Source organism: Pleurodeles waltl, chromosome 1_2 (assembly GCF_031143425.1).
Source record: "Pleurodeles waltl isolate 20211129_DDA chromosome 1_2, aPleWal1.hap1.20221129, whole genome shotgun sequence".
In the NCBI taxonomy this organism is placed as follows: Eukaryota; Metazoa; Chordata; class Amphibia; order Caudata; family Salamandridae; genus Pleurodeles; species Pleurodeles waltl.
Genome location: NC_090437.1, coordinates 1349448757 through 1349469234, shown reverse-complemented (window position 1 = coordinate 1349469234; position 20478 = coordinate 1349448757). Strand labels below are relative to the sequence as shown.

The window sequence follows — 20478 nt, the reverse complement described above, 5'->3', positions numbered from 1 at the left end:
GCAAAAACATTGGGAGGCCCTCTGCTCTGCTGCTAGCAGCAGAGGCAGGGGTCACATTTCAAAGGTGATAAGGCCTTTGAAGCCGACTGCTGGGGCAGGGTGCCTGCCTGGGGGAGGAGGGGTGACACCTTCACCCAGAAAAGGCTTTGTGTTCTGGCTCCTGAGAGCAAAAAGGCTCTCACCGCAGGAGTCAAGAATCATGTTGTGTGGCGGAAGGCTGGTTAAGACCAGTCAGAAACCATTCAGGCCTGTTTGGTTTTACAGGGGGCACATCTAAAGTGCCCCCTGTGTACATTTTATAATACTGACATCGGTGTGGGTTTATTATCCTGAGTTGTTTGATACCAAACAACCCAGGGTTCAGAGTAGCCATCATGTAGCTGGGGAACTCGTAATAACCAGTGTCAAGCACAGGCATTTGCTATGGCTGCTCTGTACACTTACTATGTCTTAAGGTTTAGCAAAGACACAGTAGAGGCATATTTGCTTGTGCACACATACGCCCTCACATGCATTATAATACACCCTGTCTTAGGGCTGCCAGAGGGGTGACTTACCTATAGTGCATACAGTGTTAGTGGACAGGGCACTCTTGGTGAGTGTCATGTTGAGTTTGCAACTTTTAGATTCACCTTGTCATGCACTTGCAATGGCAGTCTGCTGGAGGATGGTGCGGGCCTCTCAGAGTGGCACAATTGGTGCTGCAGCTCTGTGGGGCTCTCTGCAATACCCATGTCCTAGGCATCAGGGATATCACTTACTAGGGACTCGCAAAGGTGGCTGAAGTGCCAAACATAGTACAGTTTTGGGAAGAGATCCGGCCCTGGGAACCCATTTAGCAGGAGCCCAGGGCACTTATAATTTGAAACCACATCATGTTTCAGGCACAAAGTGGGGGGTCACCATGTCAAAAGAGGCACTTTCTCACACTTAGGTATAAGCAGAGGACCACGCTATGCTGCAGGAGAATAAATGGTCCAATGCGGTACAGTGTCTGTGACAGACTCTTTTCTTTTCTCCTTTCATGAGGAACAGCACACTTTTATGGTTAAAGGTTGATGGTCCAGAGTAGCTGAGAAGCGCTTGTACCTTCTGCTATCATGCTCAAGTCCTAGCACTATCATGCAGCCTGTTATCAACACAGTGTGACCTTCTCCTTGGGTCAGATGTGGAGAACTCTCCATGCATGTATGTATAAGGCAGAAGATCTTGACTGGATCTTGAGTGAGGAGCAAGTACGTCCTTCTGAGGTTTGAGGCCGGCCTTGTGAAAGGGTCTGTTTGAAACCCTTCATGATCCTCCTCCTATGTGGTCAAACCCCCACCTGTCTGTTCAACTCATGCCCACCATCTAGTGGCCACATACAGACCAAAGACCTCCTTACCTTCAGGAAACTTCTCAAGACCTGGCTGTTCGAGCAGTAGCAGCACCTCCCCCCGCCACCTTCTCTGCCCTGCCCTCCTCAGCGCCTTGAGACCCTCACGGGTGAGTAGTGAACTTTCCAAATCTCAAATTGATTGATTGATACAGAACAGCTTCTCCCTATGCACCACAAACTTCCTCACCTCACCACTGTCTGACCAAGACCCCACATGGTGTCAGTGGTGAGCCCCTCTTTCACCCCGGGCTGAGGGGTTCTCCTGCCACCCAAGGGCTAATAATGATTTGCCCCTCCAAGCCTCCTGCCTGAGCATGAATGACAGTGTGGTGCTTGCCTACTGGCCCACATCTCACAGGGTTTCTGCCTTCTGAAAACTCTTTGTGTGTCAGCATTGATTTTAGGAACCAAACAAACTGTTACATTTCTCAAGATGACAAAGGATTCATGCAGGGATGTGTAAGAAATCGCAGGTGACCAAGACCTAGAACTCTGAAACATTGAGTTATAAGATGAACTCTAGGGACACTGTGTCCCTCATCTACGGGGCTTTGGTGTAGATAAGAGCAGGGCAGCAAAACACCTTGCTGCGGTGACCTACGCCAAAGTGAAAGTGCAAGAACGCACTGTGTCTATGCAATACGGTGCATTCCTTTCCCGGTACGCTGGTGCCGTTTTGGAAGCCTAGAGCCAATGCAGGCACACTTGCACCATAGGACAAGGGACTCTGCGTTGTATGCAGGATTGTTTTGTGCAGGAAGGGGCACCTTCCTGCACAAAAACAATCCTGAGAGGCGTTATCCTCTTTCTATGAGTGCTTCAGAATGCAACATACATAACAAGAATAAAAAAAGATACTAACGTGAGCTGTAAGGTTTTTGCGCATTCCCTGGTTTACATGATTTGGTAAATCTCAAAATCCATGGGTGTTGCGTGGGAAAGCACACTACAACGCCCATGGGATTCCCCCTGACGCAGAGTAAGGCAACGCAGTGATTTGCGCTGCCTTGCCATATTCCATATGTACAAGGCCATGAAAAGCCACGCAAAGTGACTTTGCGTGGCCTCATAGATGTGGTTGACCCAAGGATAGGTCGCTCCCCCTGCCGCTGCAGCTCCTCCAGGTTCCTGAGTTCCTGAGACCCACCTCACAGTAAGTACCCCCCCTCCCAGCCCCTCGCTCTGGCCCGCGCTACTCACCCTCTCTCCTGCTCCTGCTTCTTTTCTTCTTTTCTTCTTCTCTGTTCTTCTGTTCTTCCTCCTCGCTCCTCGTCTGTAATCTTCTTCTGTACTCTTCTTTCCCCTGTCTTCACTCTTCTTCTCTTCTTCCTCATCTTCTTCTGTGGTCTTCTGCCCTCTGTTCTTCGTTTTCTGTATCTTCTTCTGTGTTCTTCTGTGTTCTTATGTGTTCTTCCGGTCTTCCTTTCTTCTCTCCTTCCGGTCTTCTGATCTTCCTTTCTTCTCTCCTTCCGGTCTTCTGTTCTTCTGTTCTTCTGTTCTTCTTGTCTTCTGTTCTTCTGTTCTTCTTGTCTTCTGTTCTTCTTGTCTTCTGCCTTCGGCTCTTCTGCCTCCTCCGTCCTCTTCTCCCCGCGCCTGCCCTCCCGCTCCTGCCTCCCCCACTCGCATCCCCCTCTCTATCTCCCCTATCTAACCCGTTCACTATCTACCTCCCTCACTCCTCCTATCTACCTATCTCTCTATCGCTCTATCCCACTAACTCCCTCACTCTCCACCTCCTCCTATCTTCCTATCTCTCTATCTATTTCCCTATCGATTTCCCTATCTATCTATTTTCTCTATCTATTTCTCTATCTCTCCCCCCTCCCTCACCCCCTCTATTACCTATCTTCCTATCCTCTCACTCTACCTCTCACCCTCACCCACCTCTACAACCCCCCCTCCCCTATCTTCTCAACCCTACTCCTATCTTTCTCCCTTATCTCCTAAACCTCCTAACACTCACCCCCCTCCACCCTTAAACCCCCCTCCCCAGCTCTTCTCACTCTACCTGTCCCCCCTCCCTCGCGCTTTCCCGCCGCGACCTCCTGCACGCCCCGCCCCCCAGCTCCCATTCGCCCCCACCTGACCTCTCCACCCCCTCCTACCTCATAGGCGGCCGCTGCACGCCTGCGCCGCTGGCGCGCCGCTGGCGCGCCGGAGGCATGCCAGAGGCAAGCCCGTCTGCGCCCGTCCGCGTCTGTCCCGCGCCCAGCGCCACGACCCCTGGTCCCCAGCTCTCCCAAGCCCCGCTGACCCGCTACGACCCCACCACCCTCCACGCCCTCAACCCAGGACGCTACAACACTTGCTTCCAAGCTCACCCCAAACGCACCCATGGACCCTTCGCCTGCAACTCCTGCAAACGCACCTTTCACCACGCAACAACCACGACCACAAGCCCACACGCCATCAACCACCTCAAGTGCATCCTAGTCAACGCTCGCTCCGTCCACAAACACGCCGTTGAACTCTGGGACCTCCTGGACTCCATAGCACCGGACGTCGCCTTCATCACGGAGACCTGGATGAACGCCTCCTCGGGCCCCTGACATCGCCACTGCCATCCCCGAAGGCTACAAGATCTCCAGAAAAGACCGCACCAACCAGGTAGGAGGAGGTATCGCCATCGTCTTCAAAGACTCCATCAGCATCACCACCTCCACCGAAGACACCCCTCTCGCCGCTGAACACCTGCATTTTCAGATTTGCACCGATCCGAGGACCACCCTCAGAGGATTCCTCGTCTACCGTCCTCCCGGGCCACGCGCCCCTTTCAGCGACGCCATCGCCGACTTCATCTTCCCGCACGCCCTCGCCTCGCCGGACTACATCCTCCTAGGTGACCTCAACTTCCACCTGGAACAAAACAACAACCCCAACACCACCACCCTGCTCGACAACCTCGCCAACCTCGGCCTCAAACAACTGGTGAACACCGCCACCCACATCGCCGGACACACGCTTGACCCCATCTTCTCCGCCAGCAAACACGTCTTCTTCAGCCACGCCTCCGCCCTACACTGGACCGACCACAGCTGCGTCCACTTCACATTCCGACACGAGACCCGCCACCTCCGCACCCAACCCATCCCTCGTCGACAGTGGAACAAGATCCCCGAAGAGAAACTCTTCTCCGCACTCGCCGCCAACCAACCCACCCTCACCACCGACCCCAACGACGCAGCCCTCAACCTCACAAACTGGATCTCCAACTGCGCAGACATCCTTGCTCCCCTCAAACGCACACATCGACAGACCAACACCAAAAAACCTCTCTGGTTCTCTGACACCCTCAAAGAATCAAAGAAAACTTGTTGCGCCCTTGAGAAAGCCTGGCGCAAGGACCGCACCGCTGACAACATGACCGCCCTCAAGAACGCTACCCGCGAACACTACCACCTGATCCGCGCTGCCAAAAGGAACTTTTTCACCGACAGACTGGACAAAAACAGACACAACAGCAGAGAACTCTTCAGCATCGTCAAGGAGTTCTCCAACCCCAGCGCCAACGCCAACGCCGTCACGCCCTCACAGGATCTGTGCGAATCCCTCGCCACTTTCTTCCATCGCAAGATTAGCGACCTCCACGACAGCTTCGGACACCAGACCCAACCAAACACCACCGAACCGGCATCCACGGCCATCACCCTCAACAACTGGTCCCACATCAACACGGAAGAAACCAAATCCATCATGAACTCTATCCACTCCGGCGCCCCTTCGGACCCCTGCCCGCACTTCATCTTTAACAAAGCCGACGACATCATCGCCCCGCACCTCCAGACCGTCATCAACTCTTCTTTTTCTTCTGCTACCTTCCCCGAATGCTGGAAACACGCCGAAGTCAACGCCCTACTAAAGAAACCTACGGCTGACCCGAGCGACCTGAAAAACTTCCGCCCCATCTCTATTCTGCCTTTCCCAGCCAAAGTAATAGAGAAGACCGTCAACAAGCAGCTGACCACCTTCCTGGAAGACAACAACCTGCTCGACCCCTCACAAACCGGATTCCGAACCAACCACAGCACTGAAACCGCCCTCATCTCAGTCACTGATGACATCAGAACCCCGATGGACAACGGTGAAACAGTCGCCCTCATTCTGCTCGACCTCTCGGCTGCCTTTGACACCGTCTGTCACCGCACCCTAATCACCCGCCTCCGCTCCACCGGAATCCAAGGCCAGGCCCTGGACTGGATCGCCTCCTTCCTCTCAAACCGTTCCCAAAGAGTTTACCTCCCTCCGTTTCGCTCAGAACCCACCGAGATCATCTGCGGCGTACCCCAAGGCTCATCACTCAGTCCGACACTCTTCAATGTCTACATGAACCCCCTCGCCAACATCGTACGCAAGCACGACATCATCATCACCTCCTACGCCGACAACACCCAACTTATACTCTGCCTCACCAAGGACCACGCCAGCACCAAGACCAACCTACAAGAGGGTATGAAGGACGTCGCAGATTGGATGAGGCTCAGCCGCCTAAAGCTGAACTCTGAAAAAACGGAAGTCCTCATCCTCGGCAACACCCCGTCCGCCTGGGATGACTCCTGGTGGCCCACGGCCCTCGGCACCGCACCGACCCCCACAGACCACGCCCGCAACCTCGGCTTCATCTTGGACCCTCTTCTCACCATGACCAAGCAAGTCAACGCCGTGTCCTCCGCCTGCTTCCTCACCCTCCGCATGCTCCGCAAGATCTTCCGCTGGATCCCCGCCGACACCAGAAAAACCGTGACCCACGCCCTCGTCACGAGCCGCCTGGACTACGGCAACACCCTCTACACCGGGACCACAGCCAAACTCCAAAATTTCCTGCAACGCATTCAAAACGCCTCGGCCCGCCTCATCCTCGACATACCCTGCAGCAGCCACATCTCCACACACCTAAGACACCTGCACTGGCTCCCAGTCAGCAAAAGGATCACCTTCCGACTTCTCACCCACGCACACAAAGCCCTCCATGACAAGGGACCGGAATACCTCAACAGACGCCTCAGCTTCTACGTCCCCACCCGCCTCCTCCGCTCCTCTGGCCTCGCACTCGCTGCTGTCCCTCGCATCCGCCGCTCCACGGCGGGTGGGAGATCTTTCTCCTTCCTGGCGGCCAAGACCTGGAACTCCCTCCCCACCAACCTCAGGACCACCCAGGACCACTCCGCTTTCCGGAGACTCCTAAAGACCTGGCTGTTCGAGCAGCGATAACCCCCCCTTCTTCCCCTAGCGCCTTGAGACCCGCACGGGTGAGTAGCGCGCTTTATAAATGTTAATGATTTGATTTGATTTGATTTGATTTGAGAGGTCTGTGCCACTGGAGTTTCACAAAAAGTGACACAACAGCAGCGCAAGGGAGGCATAAATAAATATGCCCCTGTGACTTCTTCTAAAGATACTCTGAAGGTACTTACTCCAGGCTCTCCAGGCTCTGAGAGGCCTCGATGAGGTGCACGAAGCTGCGAGTGGACTTCGCAGTGAAGGAATTTCGGCTGAGGTCGAGTTGAGTCATATATGTGCTTGTGGAGAGAGCTGAACATAGCTCCTCGGCGCCTCCATCAGTGAGACCTGTGTCAAAGAGACTGGAGAGAATGGATATCAGGGTGAGTGCTCAGTGCAGTCACTGAGAAGCGAGGCTTCGAATCCGCAGGGAACACAAGAAGCCAAGGGTGAGGGGAGGGCTGGCAGCATGAGGAGGAGGAGGGCCATGACTTAGTGTAGGAACGAAGCAGTGTAGGATTTGTGGCTGGAAGGGAAATAGACAGGAATTACAATGTGGTGAGGAAGAGGGAAGGGTTGATGGGCACTGTGATATGCCCAGTGCCCTCATAGCTCATCTCCACTCACCCTAGTCTTCTATTACCCCGTCATCCTCTTAACCCCTCTTCCTCTTACCCCATCATCCTCGAACCCAGCCTCCACTTACCTCAGCCTCCTCTTACACCAGCCTCTTCTTACCCCAGCCTCCTCTTACCCCATCATCCTCTTACTCAGCTTCCACTTACTGCAGCCTTCTTGTTTCCAAGCATCCTCCTACCCCGACCTCCACTTACCTGACCTCCACTTACCCCAGCCTCCTCTTACCACAGCCTCCTCTTTTATCAGCCTCCTCTTACCCTGGCCTCCACTTACCCCAGCCTCCTCTTAACCAGCCTCCTCTTACCCCAGCCTCTTCTTACCCCAGCGTTCTCTCACTCTAGCTTTCTTGTTTCCCAGCCATCTCTTACCCCAGCCTCCTCTTCCCCCATCCTCCACTTACCTCAGCCTCTTCTTACCCCAGCCTCCTCTCACTTGTCCCAGTCACAAACCTGATCACTCCACTGTAGGAAAGTACCATCTTGCCTGGCATGTTACCCCCATTTTTCACTGTATATATGTTGTTTTAGTTGTATGTGTCACTGGGACCCTGTTCTCCAGGGCCCCAGTGCTCATAAGTGTGCCTGAATGTGTTACCTGTGTAGTGACTAACTGTCTCACTGAGGCTCTGCTAATCAGAACCTCAGTGGTTATGCTCTCTCATTTCTTTCCAAATTGTCACTAACAGGCTAGTGACCAATTTTACCAATTTACATTGGCTTACTGGAACACCCTTATAATTCCCTAGTATATGGTACTAAGGTACCCAGGGTATTGGGGTTCCAGGAGATCCCTATGGGCTGCAGCATTTCTTTTGCCACCCATAGGGAGCTCTGACAATTCTTACACAGGCCTGCCACTGCAGCCTGAGTGAAATAACGTCCACGTTATTTCACAGCCATTTTACACTGCACTTAAGTAACTTATAAGTCACCTATATGTCTAACCTTTACCTGGTAAAGGTTAGGTGCAAAGTTACTTAGTGTGAGGGCACCCTGGCACTAGCCAAGGTGCCCCCACATTGTTCAGGGCCAATTCCCTGGACTTTGTGAGTGCGGGGACACCAATACACGCGTGCACTACATATATGTCACGACCTATATGTAGCTTCACAATGGTAACTCCGAATATGGCCATGTAACATGTCTATGATCATGGAATCGCCCCCTCTATGCCATCCTGGCATAGTTGGCACAGTCCCATGATCCCAGTGGTCTGTAGCACAGACCCTGGAACTGCCAAACTGCCTTTCCTGGGGTTTCACTGCTGCTGCTGCTGCCAACCCCTCAGACAGGTTTCTGCCCCCCTGGGGTCAAGCCAGGCTTGTCCCAGGATGGCAGAACAAAGGACCTCCTCTGAGAGAGGGTGTTACACCCTCTCCCTTTGGAAAATGGTGTGAAGGCAGGGGAGGAGTAGCCTCCCCCAGCCTCTGGAAATGCTTTCTTGGGCACAGATGTGCCCAATTCTGCATAAGCCAGTCTACACCGGTTCAGGGGACCCCTTAGCCCTGCTCTGGCGCGAAACTGGACAAAGGAAAGGGGAGTGACCACTCCCCTGACCTGCACCTCCCCTGGGAGGTGTCCAGAGCTCCTCCAGTGTGCTCCAGACCTCTGCCATCTTGGAAACAGAGGTGCTGCTGGCACACTGGACTACTCTGAGTGGCCAGTGCCACCAGGTGACGTCAGAGACTCCTTCTGATAGGCTCCTTCAGGTGTTGCTAGCCTATCCTCTCTCCTAGGTAGCCAAACCCTCTTTTCTGGCTATTTAGGGTCTGTGTCTCTGGGGAAACTTTAGATAACGAATGCAAGAGCTCATCAGAGTTCCTCTGCATCTCTCTCTTCACCTTCTGCCAAGGAATCGACTGCTGACCGCGCTGGAAGCCTGCAAAACTGCAACATAGTAGCAAAGACGACTACTGCAACTCTGTAACGCTGATCCTGCCGCCTTCTCGACTGTTTTCCTGGTGGTGCATGCTGTGGGGGTAGTCTGCCTCCTCTCTGCACTAGAAGCTCCGAAGAAATCTCCCGTGGGTCGACGGAATCTTCCCCCTGCAACCGCAGGCACCAAAAAGCTGCATTACCGGTCCCTTGGGTCTCCTCTCAGCACGACGAGCGTGGTCCCTTGAATCCAGCAACTCTGTCCAAGTGACTCCCACAGTCCAGTGACTCTTCAGTCCAAGTTTGGTGGAGGTAAGTCATTGCCTCCCCACGCCAGACTGCATTGTTGGAAACTGCGTCTTTTGCAACTACTCCGGCCCCTGTGCACTTCCAGCGGAAATCCTTTGTGCACAGCCAAGCCTGGGTCCACGGCACTCTAACCTGCATTGCACGACTTTCTAAGTTGGTCTCCGGCGACGTGGGACTCCTTTGTGCAACTTCGGGTGAGCACCGTTTCACACATCCTCGTAGTGCCTGTTTCTGGCACTTCTCCGGGTGCTACCTGCTGCTGAGAGGGCTCCTTGTCTTGCTCGACGTCCCCTCTCTCTCCTGACGCAATTTGCGACATCCTGGTCCCTCCTGAGCCATAGCAGCATCCAAAAACGCTAACCGCACAATTTGCAGCTAGCAAGGCTTGTTGGCGTTCTTTTGGCGGGAAAACACTTCTGCACGACTCTCCACGGCAAGAGGGATCCGTCCACCAAAGTGGAAGTCTCTAGCCCTTTTCGTTCCTGCAGAAACCTCAGCTTCTTCTGTCCAGTAGAAGCTTCTTTGCACCCACAGCTGGCATTTCCTGGGCATCTGCCCATCTCCGACTAGCTTGTGACTTTTGGACTTGGTTCCCTTGTTCCACAGGTACCCTAGATTGGAAATCCACAGTTGTTGCATTGTTGGTTTGTGTCTTTCCTGCATTATTCCTCTATCACGACTTCTTTGTCTTCTGGGGAACTCCAGTGCACTTTGCACTCACTTTTCAGGGTCTTGGGGAGGGCGTTTTTTCTAACTCTCACTATTTTCTAATAGTCCCAGCGACCCTCTACAAGGTCACATAGGTTTGGGGTCCATTCGTGGTTCGCATTCCACTTTTGGAGTATATGGTTTGTGTTGCCCCTATCCCTATGTGTCCCCATTGCATCCTATTGTAACTATACATTGTTTGCACTGTTTTCTAAGACTATACTGCATATTTTTGGTATTGTGTACATATAACTTGTGTATATTTGCTATCCTCTCACTGAGGGTACACTCTGAGATACTTTGGCATATTGTCATAAAAATAAATTACCTTTATTTTTTGTATAACTGTGTATTGTGTTTTCTTATGATATTGTGCACGTGACACTTGTGGTACTGTAGGAGCTTCACTCGTCTCCTAGTTCAGCCTAAGCTGCTCTGCTAAGCTACCATTATCTATCAGCCTATGCTGCTAGACACCCTATACACTAATAAGGGATAACTGGGCCTGGTGCAAGGTGCAAGTACCCCTTGGTACTCAGTACAAGCCAGTCCAGCCTCCTACATTGGTTGTGCAGCGGTGGGATAAGTGCTTTGAGACTACTTACCACTCTTGCCATTGTACTTTTCATAAGAGAAAAATATACAAAACAAGTTCAGTGTGTGTACACATAGCTAAAAAGTTTTGCATTTCCTCTTTTCACTCTTTTCTAAAGTGCTGAAAAGTACTTCTAAACTTTCAAAAAGTTCTTAAAAGTTTAAAAAGTTTTTTTCTGTCTTTCTAAAAAGTTCTGAAAACGTTTTTCTCTTTTTCAATCACTTTAACTCTCTCTAAAAATGTCTGGCACAGGCCAAAATGTTGACCTGTCTAAGATTGCATATGATCACTGTAGGAGGCTGGATTGGCTTGTAGTGAGTACCAAGGGGTACTTGCACCTTGCACCAGGCCCAGTTATCCCTTATTAGTGTATAGGGTGTCTAGCAGCTTAGGCTGATAGATAATGGTAGCTTAGCAGAGCAGCTTAGGCTGAACTAGGAGACGTGTGAAGCTACTACAGTACCACTTAGTGTCATATGCACAATATCATAAGAAAACACAATACACAGTTATACTAAAAATAAAGGTACTTTATTTTTATGACAATATGCCAAAGTATCTTAGAGTGTACCCTCAGTGAGAGGATAGCAAATATACACAAGATATATATACACAATAGCAAAAATATGCAGTATAGTCTTAGAAAACAGTGCAAACAATGTATAGTTACAATAGGATGCAATGGGGAAACATAGGGATAGGGGCAACACAAACCATATACTCCAAAAGTGGAATGCGAAGCACGAATGGACCCCAAACCTATGTGACCTTGTAGAGGGTCGCTGGGACTATTAGAAAATAGTGAGAGTTAGAAAAATAACCCTCCCAAGACCCTGAAAAGTGAGTGCAAAGTGCACTAAAGTTCCCTTAAGGACAAAGAAGTCGTGTTAGAGGAATAATGCAGGAAAGACACAAACCAGCTATGCAACAACTATGGATTTCCAATCTAGGGTACCTGTGGAACAAGGGGACCAAGTCCAAAAGTCACAAGCAAGTCGGAGATGGGCAAATGCCCAGGAAATGCCAGCTGTGGGTGCAAAGAAGCTTCTACTGGACAGAAGAAGCTGAGGTTTTTGCAGGAACGAAAAGGGCTAGAGACTTCCCCTTTGGTGGACGGATCCCTCTCGCCGTGGAGAGTCGTGCAGATGTGCTTTCCCACCGAAAGAACGCCAACAAGCCTTGCTAGCTGCAAATCGTGCTGTTAGCGTTTTCGGACGCTGCTGAGGCCCAGGAGGGACCAGGAGGTCGCAAATTGGACCAGCCGAGAGAGGGGACGTCGAGCAAGACAAGGAGCCCTCTCTGAAGCCGGTAGCACCCGGAGAAGTGCCAGAAACAGGCACTACGAGGATGCGTGAAACGGTGCTCGCCGAAGTTGCACAAAGGAGTCCCACGTCGCCGGAGACCAACTTAGAAAGTCGTTCAATGCAGGTTAGAGTGCCGTGGACCCAGTCTTGGCTGTGCACAAAGGATTTCCGCCGGAAGTGCACAGGGGCCAGAGTAGCTGCAAAAGTCGCGGTTCCCAGCAATGCAGCCCAGCGAGGTGAGGCAAGGACTTACCTCCACCAAACTTGAACTGAAGAGTCACTGGACTGTGGGGGTCACTTGGACAGAGTCGCTGGATTCGAGGGACCTCGCTCGTCGTGCTGAGAGGAGACCCAAGGGACCGGTAATGCAGCTTTTTGGTGCCTGCGGTTGCAGGGGGAAGATTCCGTCGACCCACGGGAGATTTCTTCGGAGCTTCTGGTGCAGAGAGGAGGCAGACTACCCCCACAGCATGCACAAGCAGGAAAACAGTTGAGAAGGCGGCAGGATCAGCGTTACAGAGTTGCAGTAGTCGTCTTTGCTACTATGTTGCAGGTTTGCAGGCTTCCAGCGCGGTCAGCAGTCGATTCCTTGGCAGAAGGTGAAGAGAGAGATGCAGAGGAACTCGGATGAGCTCTTGCATTCGTTATCTAAAGTTTCCCCAGAGACAGAGACCCTAAATAGCCAGAAAAGAGGGTTTGGCTACCTAGGAGAGAGGATAGGCTAGCAACACCTGAAGGAGCATATCACAAGGAGTCTCTGACGTCACCTGGTGGCACTGGCCACTCAGAGCAGTCCAGTGTGCCAGCAGCACCTCTGTTTCCAAGATGGCAGAGGTCTGGAGCACACTGGAGGAGCTCTGGACACCTCCCAGGGGAGGTGCAGGTCAGGGGAGTGGTCACTCCCCTTTCCTTTGTCCAGTTTCGCGCCAGAGCAGGGCTAAGGGGTCCCCTGAACCGGTGTAGACTGGCTTAGTGCACGCGTGTAATGGTGTCCCCGCACTCACAAAGTTCAGGGAATTGGCTCTGAACAATGTGGGGGCACCTTGGCTAGTGCCAGGGTGCCCTCACACTAAGTAACTTTGCACCTAACCTTTACCAGGTAAAGGTTAGACATATAGGTGACTTATAAGTTACTTAAGTGCAGTGTAAAATGGCTGTGAAATAACGTGGACGTTATTTCACTCAGGCTGCAGTGGCAGGCCTGTGTAAGAATTGTCAGAGCTCCCTATGGGTGGCAAAAGAAATGCTGCAGCCCATAGGGATCTCCTGGAACCCCAATACCCTGGGTACCTCAGTACCATATACTAGGGAATTATAAGGGTGTTCCAGTAAGCCAAAGTAAATTGGTAAAAATGGTCACTAGCCTGTTAGTGACAATTTGGAAAGAAATGAGAGAGCATAACCACTGAGGTTCTGATTAGCAGAGCCTCAGTGAGACAGTTAGTCACTACACAGGTAACACATTCAGGCACACTTATGAGCACTGGGTCCCTGGGTTACCAGGGTCCCAGTGGCACATACAACTAAAACAACATATATACAGTGAAAAATGGGGGTAACATGCCAGGCAAGATGGTACTTTCCTACAATCACCTTAGCTGGAAAGGAGCAAGGAGTCTCTGCATAGAGAGAGGTTTAAGTGTAGGGAATAATCCTTCCTTGGAATTGTTACTTAACATGCTTAGAGAACAAGATAAGGCTAAAAGTGCCCCATCTGTTGAAAAAGTAGCTAATGGTTCCCAATCTGATCCAGGGACTCCCCCAGGAAAAGGTTCAGGAAAGAAACTTCTTAGCCTGCCCATTACAAGACAGTCTAGCATAGTTGTTACTGAGGTGGAGTCACATCATACAGATGATGTGCTCTCACATTACACTGTCAGCCAAGCTGTTAGGGTGCCCTCTGTAAGGGACAGGTCTCCTTCTGTTCATTCCCATCATACCTCTGTATCTAGGAATGTCCCTCCCACCAACCCTGATGACAGATTGTTAGAAAGGGAACTCAATAAGTTGAGGGTGGAACAAACCAGACTGAAGCTTAAAAAGCAACAGCTGGATTTGGATAGACAGTCTTTAGAATTAGAGAAGGAAAGACAGAAGTTGGGTTTTGAAACCCATGGTGGCATCAGCAGTATTCCCCATAGTCATCCTGCAAAAGAGCATGATTCCAGGAATCTGCACAAGACGGTTGTTGGAGGCTGGACTGGCTTGTAGTGAGTACCAAGGGGTACTTGCACCTTGCTCCAGGCCCAGTTATCCCTTATTAGTGTATAGGGTGTCTAGCAGCTTAGGCTGATAGATAATGGTAGCTTAGCAGAGCAGCTTAGGCTGAACTAGGAGACGTGTGAAGCTACTACAGTACCACAAGTGTCACTTGCACAATATCATAAGAAAACACAATACACAGTTATACTAAAAATAAAGGTACTTTATTTTTATGACAATATGCCAAAGTATCTTAGAGTGTACCCTCAGTATGAGGATAGCAAATATACACAAGTTATATGTACACAATACCAAAAATATGCAGTATAGTCTTAGAAAACAGCGCAAACAATGTATAGTTACAATAGGATGCAATGGGGACACATAGGGATAGGGGCAACACAAACCATATACTCCAAAAGTGGAATGCGAACCACGAATGGACCCCAAACCTATGTGACCTTGTAGAGGGTCTCTGGGACTATTAGAAAATAGTGAGAGTTAGAAAATTAGCCCTCCCCAAGACCCTGAAAAGTGAGTGCAAAGTGCACTAAAGTTCCCCCAAAGACAAAGAAGTCGTGATAGAGGAATAATGCAGGAAAGACACAAACCAACAATGCAACAACGATGGATTTCCAATCTAGGGTACCTGTGGAACAAGGGGACCAAGTCCAAAAGTCACAAGCAAGTCGGAGATGGGCATATGCCCAGGAAATGCCAGCTGTGGATGCAAAGAAGCTTCTACTGGACAGAAGAAGCTGAGGTTTCTGCAGGAACGAAAAGAGCTAGACACTTCCCCTTTGTTGGACGGATCCCTCTCGCTGTGGAGAGTCGTGCAGAAGTGTTTTCCTGCCGAAAGAACGCCAACAAGCCATGCTAGCTGCAAATCGTGCTGGTTCGCGTTTTTGGACGCTGCTGTGGCCCAGGAGGGACCAGGAGGTCGCAAATTGGACCAGGAGAGAGAGGGGACATCGAGCAAGACAAGAAGCCTCTCAGCAGCAGGTAGCACCCAGAGAAGTGCCAGAAACAGGCACGACAAGGATGCATGAAACAGTGCTCACCCGAAGTTACACAAAGGAGTCCCACGTCGCCGGAGACCAACTTAGAAAGTCGTGCAATGCAGGTTAGAGTGCTGTGGACCCAGGCTTGGCTGTGCACAAAGGATTTCTGCCGGAAGTGCACAGGGGCCGGAGTAGCTGCAAAAATCGCGGTTCCCAGCAATGCAGTCTAGCGAGGTGAGGCAAGGACTTACCTCCACCAAACTTGGACTGAAGAGTCACTGGACTGTGGGAGTCACTTGGACAGAGTTGCTGGATTCGAAGGACCTCGCTCGTCGTGCTTAGAGGAGACCCAAGGGACCGGTAATGCAGCTTTTTGGTGCCTGCGGTTGCAGGGGGAAGATTCCGTCGACCCACGGGAGATTTCTTCGGAGCTTCTAGTGCAGAGAGGAGGCAGACTAGCCCCACAGCATGCACCACCAGGAAAACAGTCGAGAAGGCGGCAGGATCAGCGTTACAGAGTTGCAGTAGTCGTCTTTGCTACTTTGTTGCAGTGTTGCAGGCTTCCAGCGCGGTCAGCAGTCGATTCCTTGGCTGAAGGTGAAGAGAGAGATGCAGAGGAACTCTGATGAGCTCTTGCATTCGTTATCTAAAGTTTCCCCAGAGACAGAGACCCTAAATAGCCAGAAAAGAGGGTTTGGCTACCTAGGAGAGAGGATAGGCTACTAACACCTGAAGGAGCCTATCAGAAGGAGTCTCTGACGTCACCTGGTGGCACTGGCCACTCAGAGCAGTCCAGTGTGCCAGCAGCACCTCTGTTTCCAAGATGGCAGAGGTCTGGAGCACACTGGAGGAGCTCTGGACACCTCCCAGGGGAGGTGCAGGTCAGGGGAGTGGTCACTCCCCTTTCCTTTGTAAAGTTTCACGCCAGAGCAGGGCTAAGGGGTCCCCTGAACCGGTGTAGACTGGCTTATGCAGAATTGGGCACATCTGTGCCCATGAAAGCATTTCCAGAGGCTTGGGGAGGCTACTCCTCCCCTGCCTTCACACCATTTTCCAAAGGGAGAGGGTGTAACACCCTCTCTCAGAGGAAGTCCTTTGTTCTGCCATCCTGGGACAAGCCTGGCTTGACCCCAGGGGGCAGAAACCTGTCTGAGGGGTTGGCAGCAGCAGCAGCTGCAGTGAAACTCCAGGAAAGGCAGTTTGGCAGTACCAGGGTCTGTGCTACAGACCACTGGGATTATGGAATTGTGCCAACAATGCCAGGATGTCATAGAGGGGGCAATTCCATGATCTTAGACATGTTACATGGCCATATTCGGAGTTACCATTGTGAAGCTACATATAGGTAGTGACCTATATGTAGTGCACGCGTGTAATGTTGTCCCCGCACTCACAAAGTTCATGGAATTGGCCCTGAACAATGTGGGGGCACCTTGGCTAGTGCCAGGGTGCCCTCACACTAAGTAACTTTGCACCTAACCTTTACCAGGTAAAGGTTAGACATATAGGTGACTTATAAGTTACTTAAGTGCAGTGTAAAATGGCTGTGAAATAACGTGGACGTTATTTCACTCCGGCTGCAGTGGCAGGCCTGTGTAAGAATTGTCAGAGCTCCCTATGGGTGGCAAAAGAAATGCTGCAGCCCATAGGGATCTCTTGGAACCCCAATACCCTGTGTACCTCAGTACCATATACTAGGGAATTATAAGGGTGTTCCAGTAAGCCAATGTAAATTGGTAAAATTGGTCACTAGCCTGTTAGTGACGATTTGAAAGAAATGAGAGAGCATAACCACTGAGGTTCTGATTAGCAGAGCCTCAGTGAGACAGTTAGTCACTACACAGGTAACACATTCAGGCACACTTATGAGCACTGGGGCCCTGGAGAACAGGGTCCCTGTGACACATACAACTAAAACAACATATATACAGTGAAAAATGGGGGTAACATGCCAGGCAAGATGGTACTTTCCTACAATAGTTCCCCCTTATAAGGAGGGGGATGACATTAACAAGTGGTTTGCTGCACTGGAGAGGGCCTGTGTTGTACAGGATGTCCCTCAAGGATCCTATGGCTATCATTTAGTGGAAAAGGTAGGGATAGGCTCCTTACTGTGAAAGAAAGTGATGCCAATAATTTTACAGTTCTTAAGAATGCACTCCTGCATGGTTATGGCTTAACCACTGAACAATACAGGATAAAGTTCAGAGAGACCAAAAAGGAGTCTTCACAAGACTGGGTTGATTTCATTGACCATTCAGTGAAGGCCTTGGAGGGGTGGTTAAATGGCAGTAAAGTTACTGATTTTGAAAGCCTGTATAACTTGATCCTGAGAGAGCATATTCTTAATAATTGTGTGTCTGATTTGTTGCACCAGTACTTGGTGGACTCTGATCTGACCTCTCCCCAAGAATTGGGAAAGAAGGCAGACAAATGGGTCAGAACAAGGGTGAACAGAAAAGTTCATACAGGGGGTGACAAAGATGGCAACAAAAAGAAGGATGGTAAGTCTTCTGACAAGGGTGGGGACAAATCTAAAAATGAGTCTTCATCAGGCCCACAAAAACACTCTGGTGGGGGTGGTGGGCCCAAATCCTCTTTTAATCAAAACAAAGAAAAAAAACCATGGTGCTATTTATGTAAAGTAAAAGGCCATTGGACAACAGATCCCAGTTGTCCAAAGAAAAGCACCAAGCCTCCTACCACTACAAACCCTACTGCTACACCTAGTGTCCCTACTAATAGCAGTGGTGGTGGGAGCAAACCTACTAATAGCCAATCCAAGGGAGTAGCTGGGCTCACTATTGGTAACTTAGTTGGGGTTGGTCTGGTTAGGGAGACCACAGAGGCTGTGTTAGTCTCTGAGGGGGCTATTGATTTAGCCACCTTAGTTGCTTGTCCCCTTAATATGGATAAGTACAAGCAGCTACCCCTAATAAATGGTGTTGAGGTTCAGGCCTACAGGGACACTGGTGCCAGTGTGACTATGGTCATAGAGAAACTGGTCCACCCTGAACAACACCTACGTGGTCACCAGTACCAAGTAACCGATGCTCACAACAACACACTTAGCCACCCCATGGCTGTTGTAAATCTCAACTGGGGGGGGGGTTACTGGTCCAAAGAAAGTTGTGGTAGCCTCAGATTTACCTGTAGACTGTCTACTAGGAAATGATTTGGAGACATCAGCTTGGTCAGATGTGAAGTTGGAGGCCCATGCAGCAATGTTGGGCATCCCAGGGCATATTTTTGCTTTAACCAGGGCTCAGGCCAAAAAGCAAAAAGGACAGGGAAGCTTGGATCCTGGAACAATGGACCAAGTGCTCCCTAAAGCTAGGGCTAGTAGAAGCAAACCACTTCCTACTATCCCTCCCTCTACAGTGGATTCAACTTCTGAGGAAGAAGAATTCCCACCCTGTGTAGAACCTTCACCAGAGGAGCTGGAAGCAGACACGGCTGAGCTTTTGGGTGAAGGGGGGCCTGCCAGGGAGGAGCTGAGTGTGGCACAGCAAACCTGTCCCACATTAGAGGGTCTGAGACAGCAAGCTGTCAAACAGGCTAATGGGGATGTCAGTGACTCTCACAGAGTTTACTGGGAGGACAACCTCTTGTACACTGAGGCAAGGGATCCTAAACCTGGAGCTGCCAGGAGATTAGTGATTCCTCAGGAGTACAGAAAGTTCCTCCTAACTCTTGCCTACGACATTCCCCTAGCTGGGCATCTAGGACAAATGAAAACTTTTGACAGGCTTGTCCCCTTGTTTCATTGGCCTAGAATGTCTGAGGACACAAAAGATTTTTGTAAGTCCTGTGAAACCTGTCAAGCCAGTGGCAAGACAGGTGGCACTCCAAAGGCACCCCTTATTCCACTGCCTGTGGTTGGGGTTCCCTTTGAAAGGGTAGGGTTTGACATAGTTGGCCCCCTTGACCCTCCTACTGCTTCAGGCAATAGGTTTATCTTGGTGGTAGTGGACCATGCCACAAGATATCCTGAAGCAATTCCTTTAAGGACCACTACAGCACCTGCAGTGGCAAAGGCCCTCTTGGGAATATTTTACAGGGTGGACTTCCCAAAGGAAGTAGTATCAGACAGGGGAAGCAATTTCATGTCTGCATACTTAAAGGCCATGTGGAAGGAGTGTGGTGTAACTTATAAGTTCACTACACCCTATCATCCACAAACTAATGGACTGGTGGAGAGATTTAACAAAACTCTCAAAGGCATGATTATGGGTGTCCCTGAAAAACTCCGCAGGAGATGGGATATCCTTCTACCATGCCTCCTTTTTGCCTACAGGGAGGTACCCCAGAAAGGAGTGGGCTTCAGCCCCTTTGAACTTCTTTTTGGACACCCTGTTAGGGGTCCACTCACACTTGTCAAGGAGGGTTGGGAACAACCTCTAAAAGCTCCAAAACAAGATATTGTGGACTATGTACTTGGCCTCAGATCAAGGATGGCTGAGTATATGAAAAAGGCCAGTAAAAACCTTCAGGCCAGCCAAGAGCTCCAGAAGCAATGGCATGATCAGAAGGCTGTTTTGGTTCAGTACCAACCAGGGCAGCAAGTGTGGGTCTTGGAGCCTGTGGCCCCAAGAGCACTCCAAGATAAATGGAGTGGACCCCACACAATTGTTGAGAAAAAGGGTGAAGTCACCTACTTTGTTGACTTAGGCACAGCCAGGAGTCCCCTTAGGGTGCTCCATGTCAACCGCCTGAAACCCTACTATGACAGGGCTGATCTCACCCTGCTCATGGCAACTGATGAGAGACAGGAAGAAGACAGTGATCCTCTACCTGATCTCTTCTCTTCCACAGAACAAGATGCTCTCGTGGAAGGTGTAGTTTTGGCTGATTGTCTTACTGCTGAGCAGAAAGACCATTGCATAAATCTCCTAGATCAATTCTCTGAACTCTTCTCTACTGTGCCAGGTACCACTTCTTGGTGTGAGCACACTATAGATACTGGACACAGCTTGCCTGTCAAAAGTAAGATCTATAGGCAGCCTGACCATGTCAGGGACTGCATAAAGCAAGAGGTCCAAAAAATGTTAGAACTAGGAGTGGTTGAGCACTCTGAAAGTCCATGGACTTCTCCTGTGGTACTTGTACCAAAACCCCATTCCAAAGATGGAAAGAAAGAAATGCGGTTTTGTGTAGACTACAGAGGTCTCAACTTGGTAACCAAAACTGATGCTCACCCTATACCCAGGGCAGATGAGCTCATAGATACACTGGCATCTGCCAAGTATCT

General features: G+C 50.5%; 1 protein-coding gene across 2 annotated transcripts in view; it reads right to left on the bottom strand.

Moving 5' to 3' along the window:
* Window positions 1–20478, bottom strand: part of LOC138252733 (NACHT, LRR and PYD domains-containing protein 3-like) — a 451062-nt gene that overhangs the window by 156483 nt on the left and 274101 nt on the right. For both annotated transcript variants that reach the window (XM_069205763.1, XM_069205764.1), the window contains one exon: window positions 6790–6957. In XM_069205763.1, coding sequence (XP_069061864.1) covers window positions 6790–6957 — 168 coding nt within the window. The remainder of the gene's footprint in view (window positions 1–6789; window positions 6958–20478) is intronic.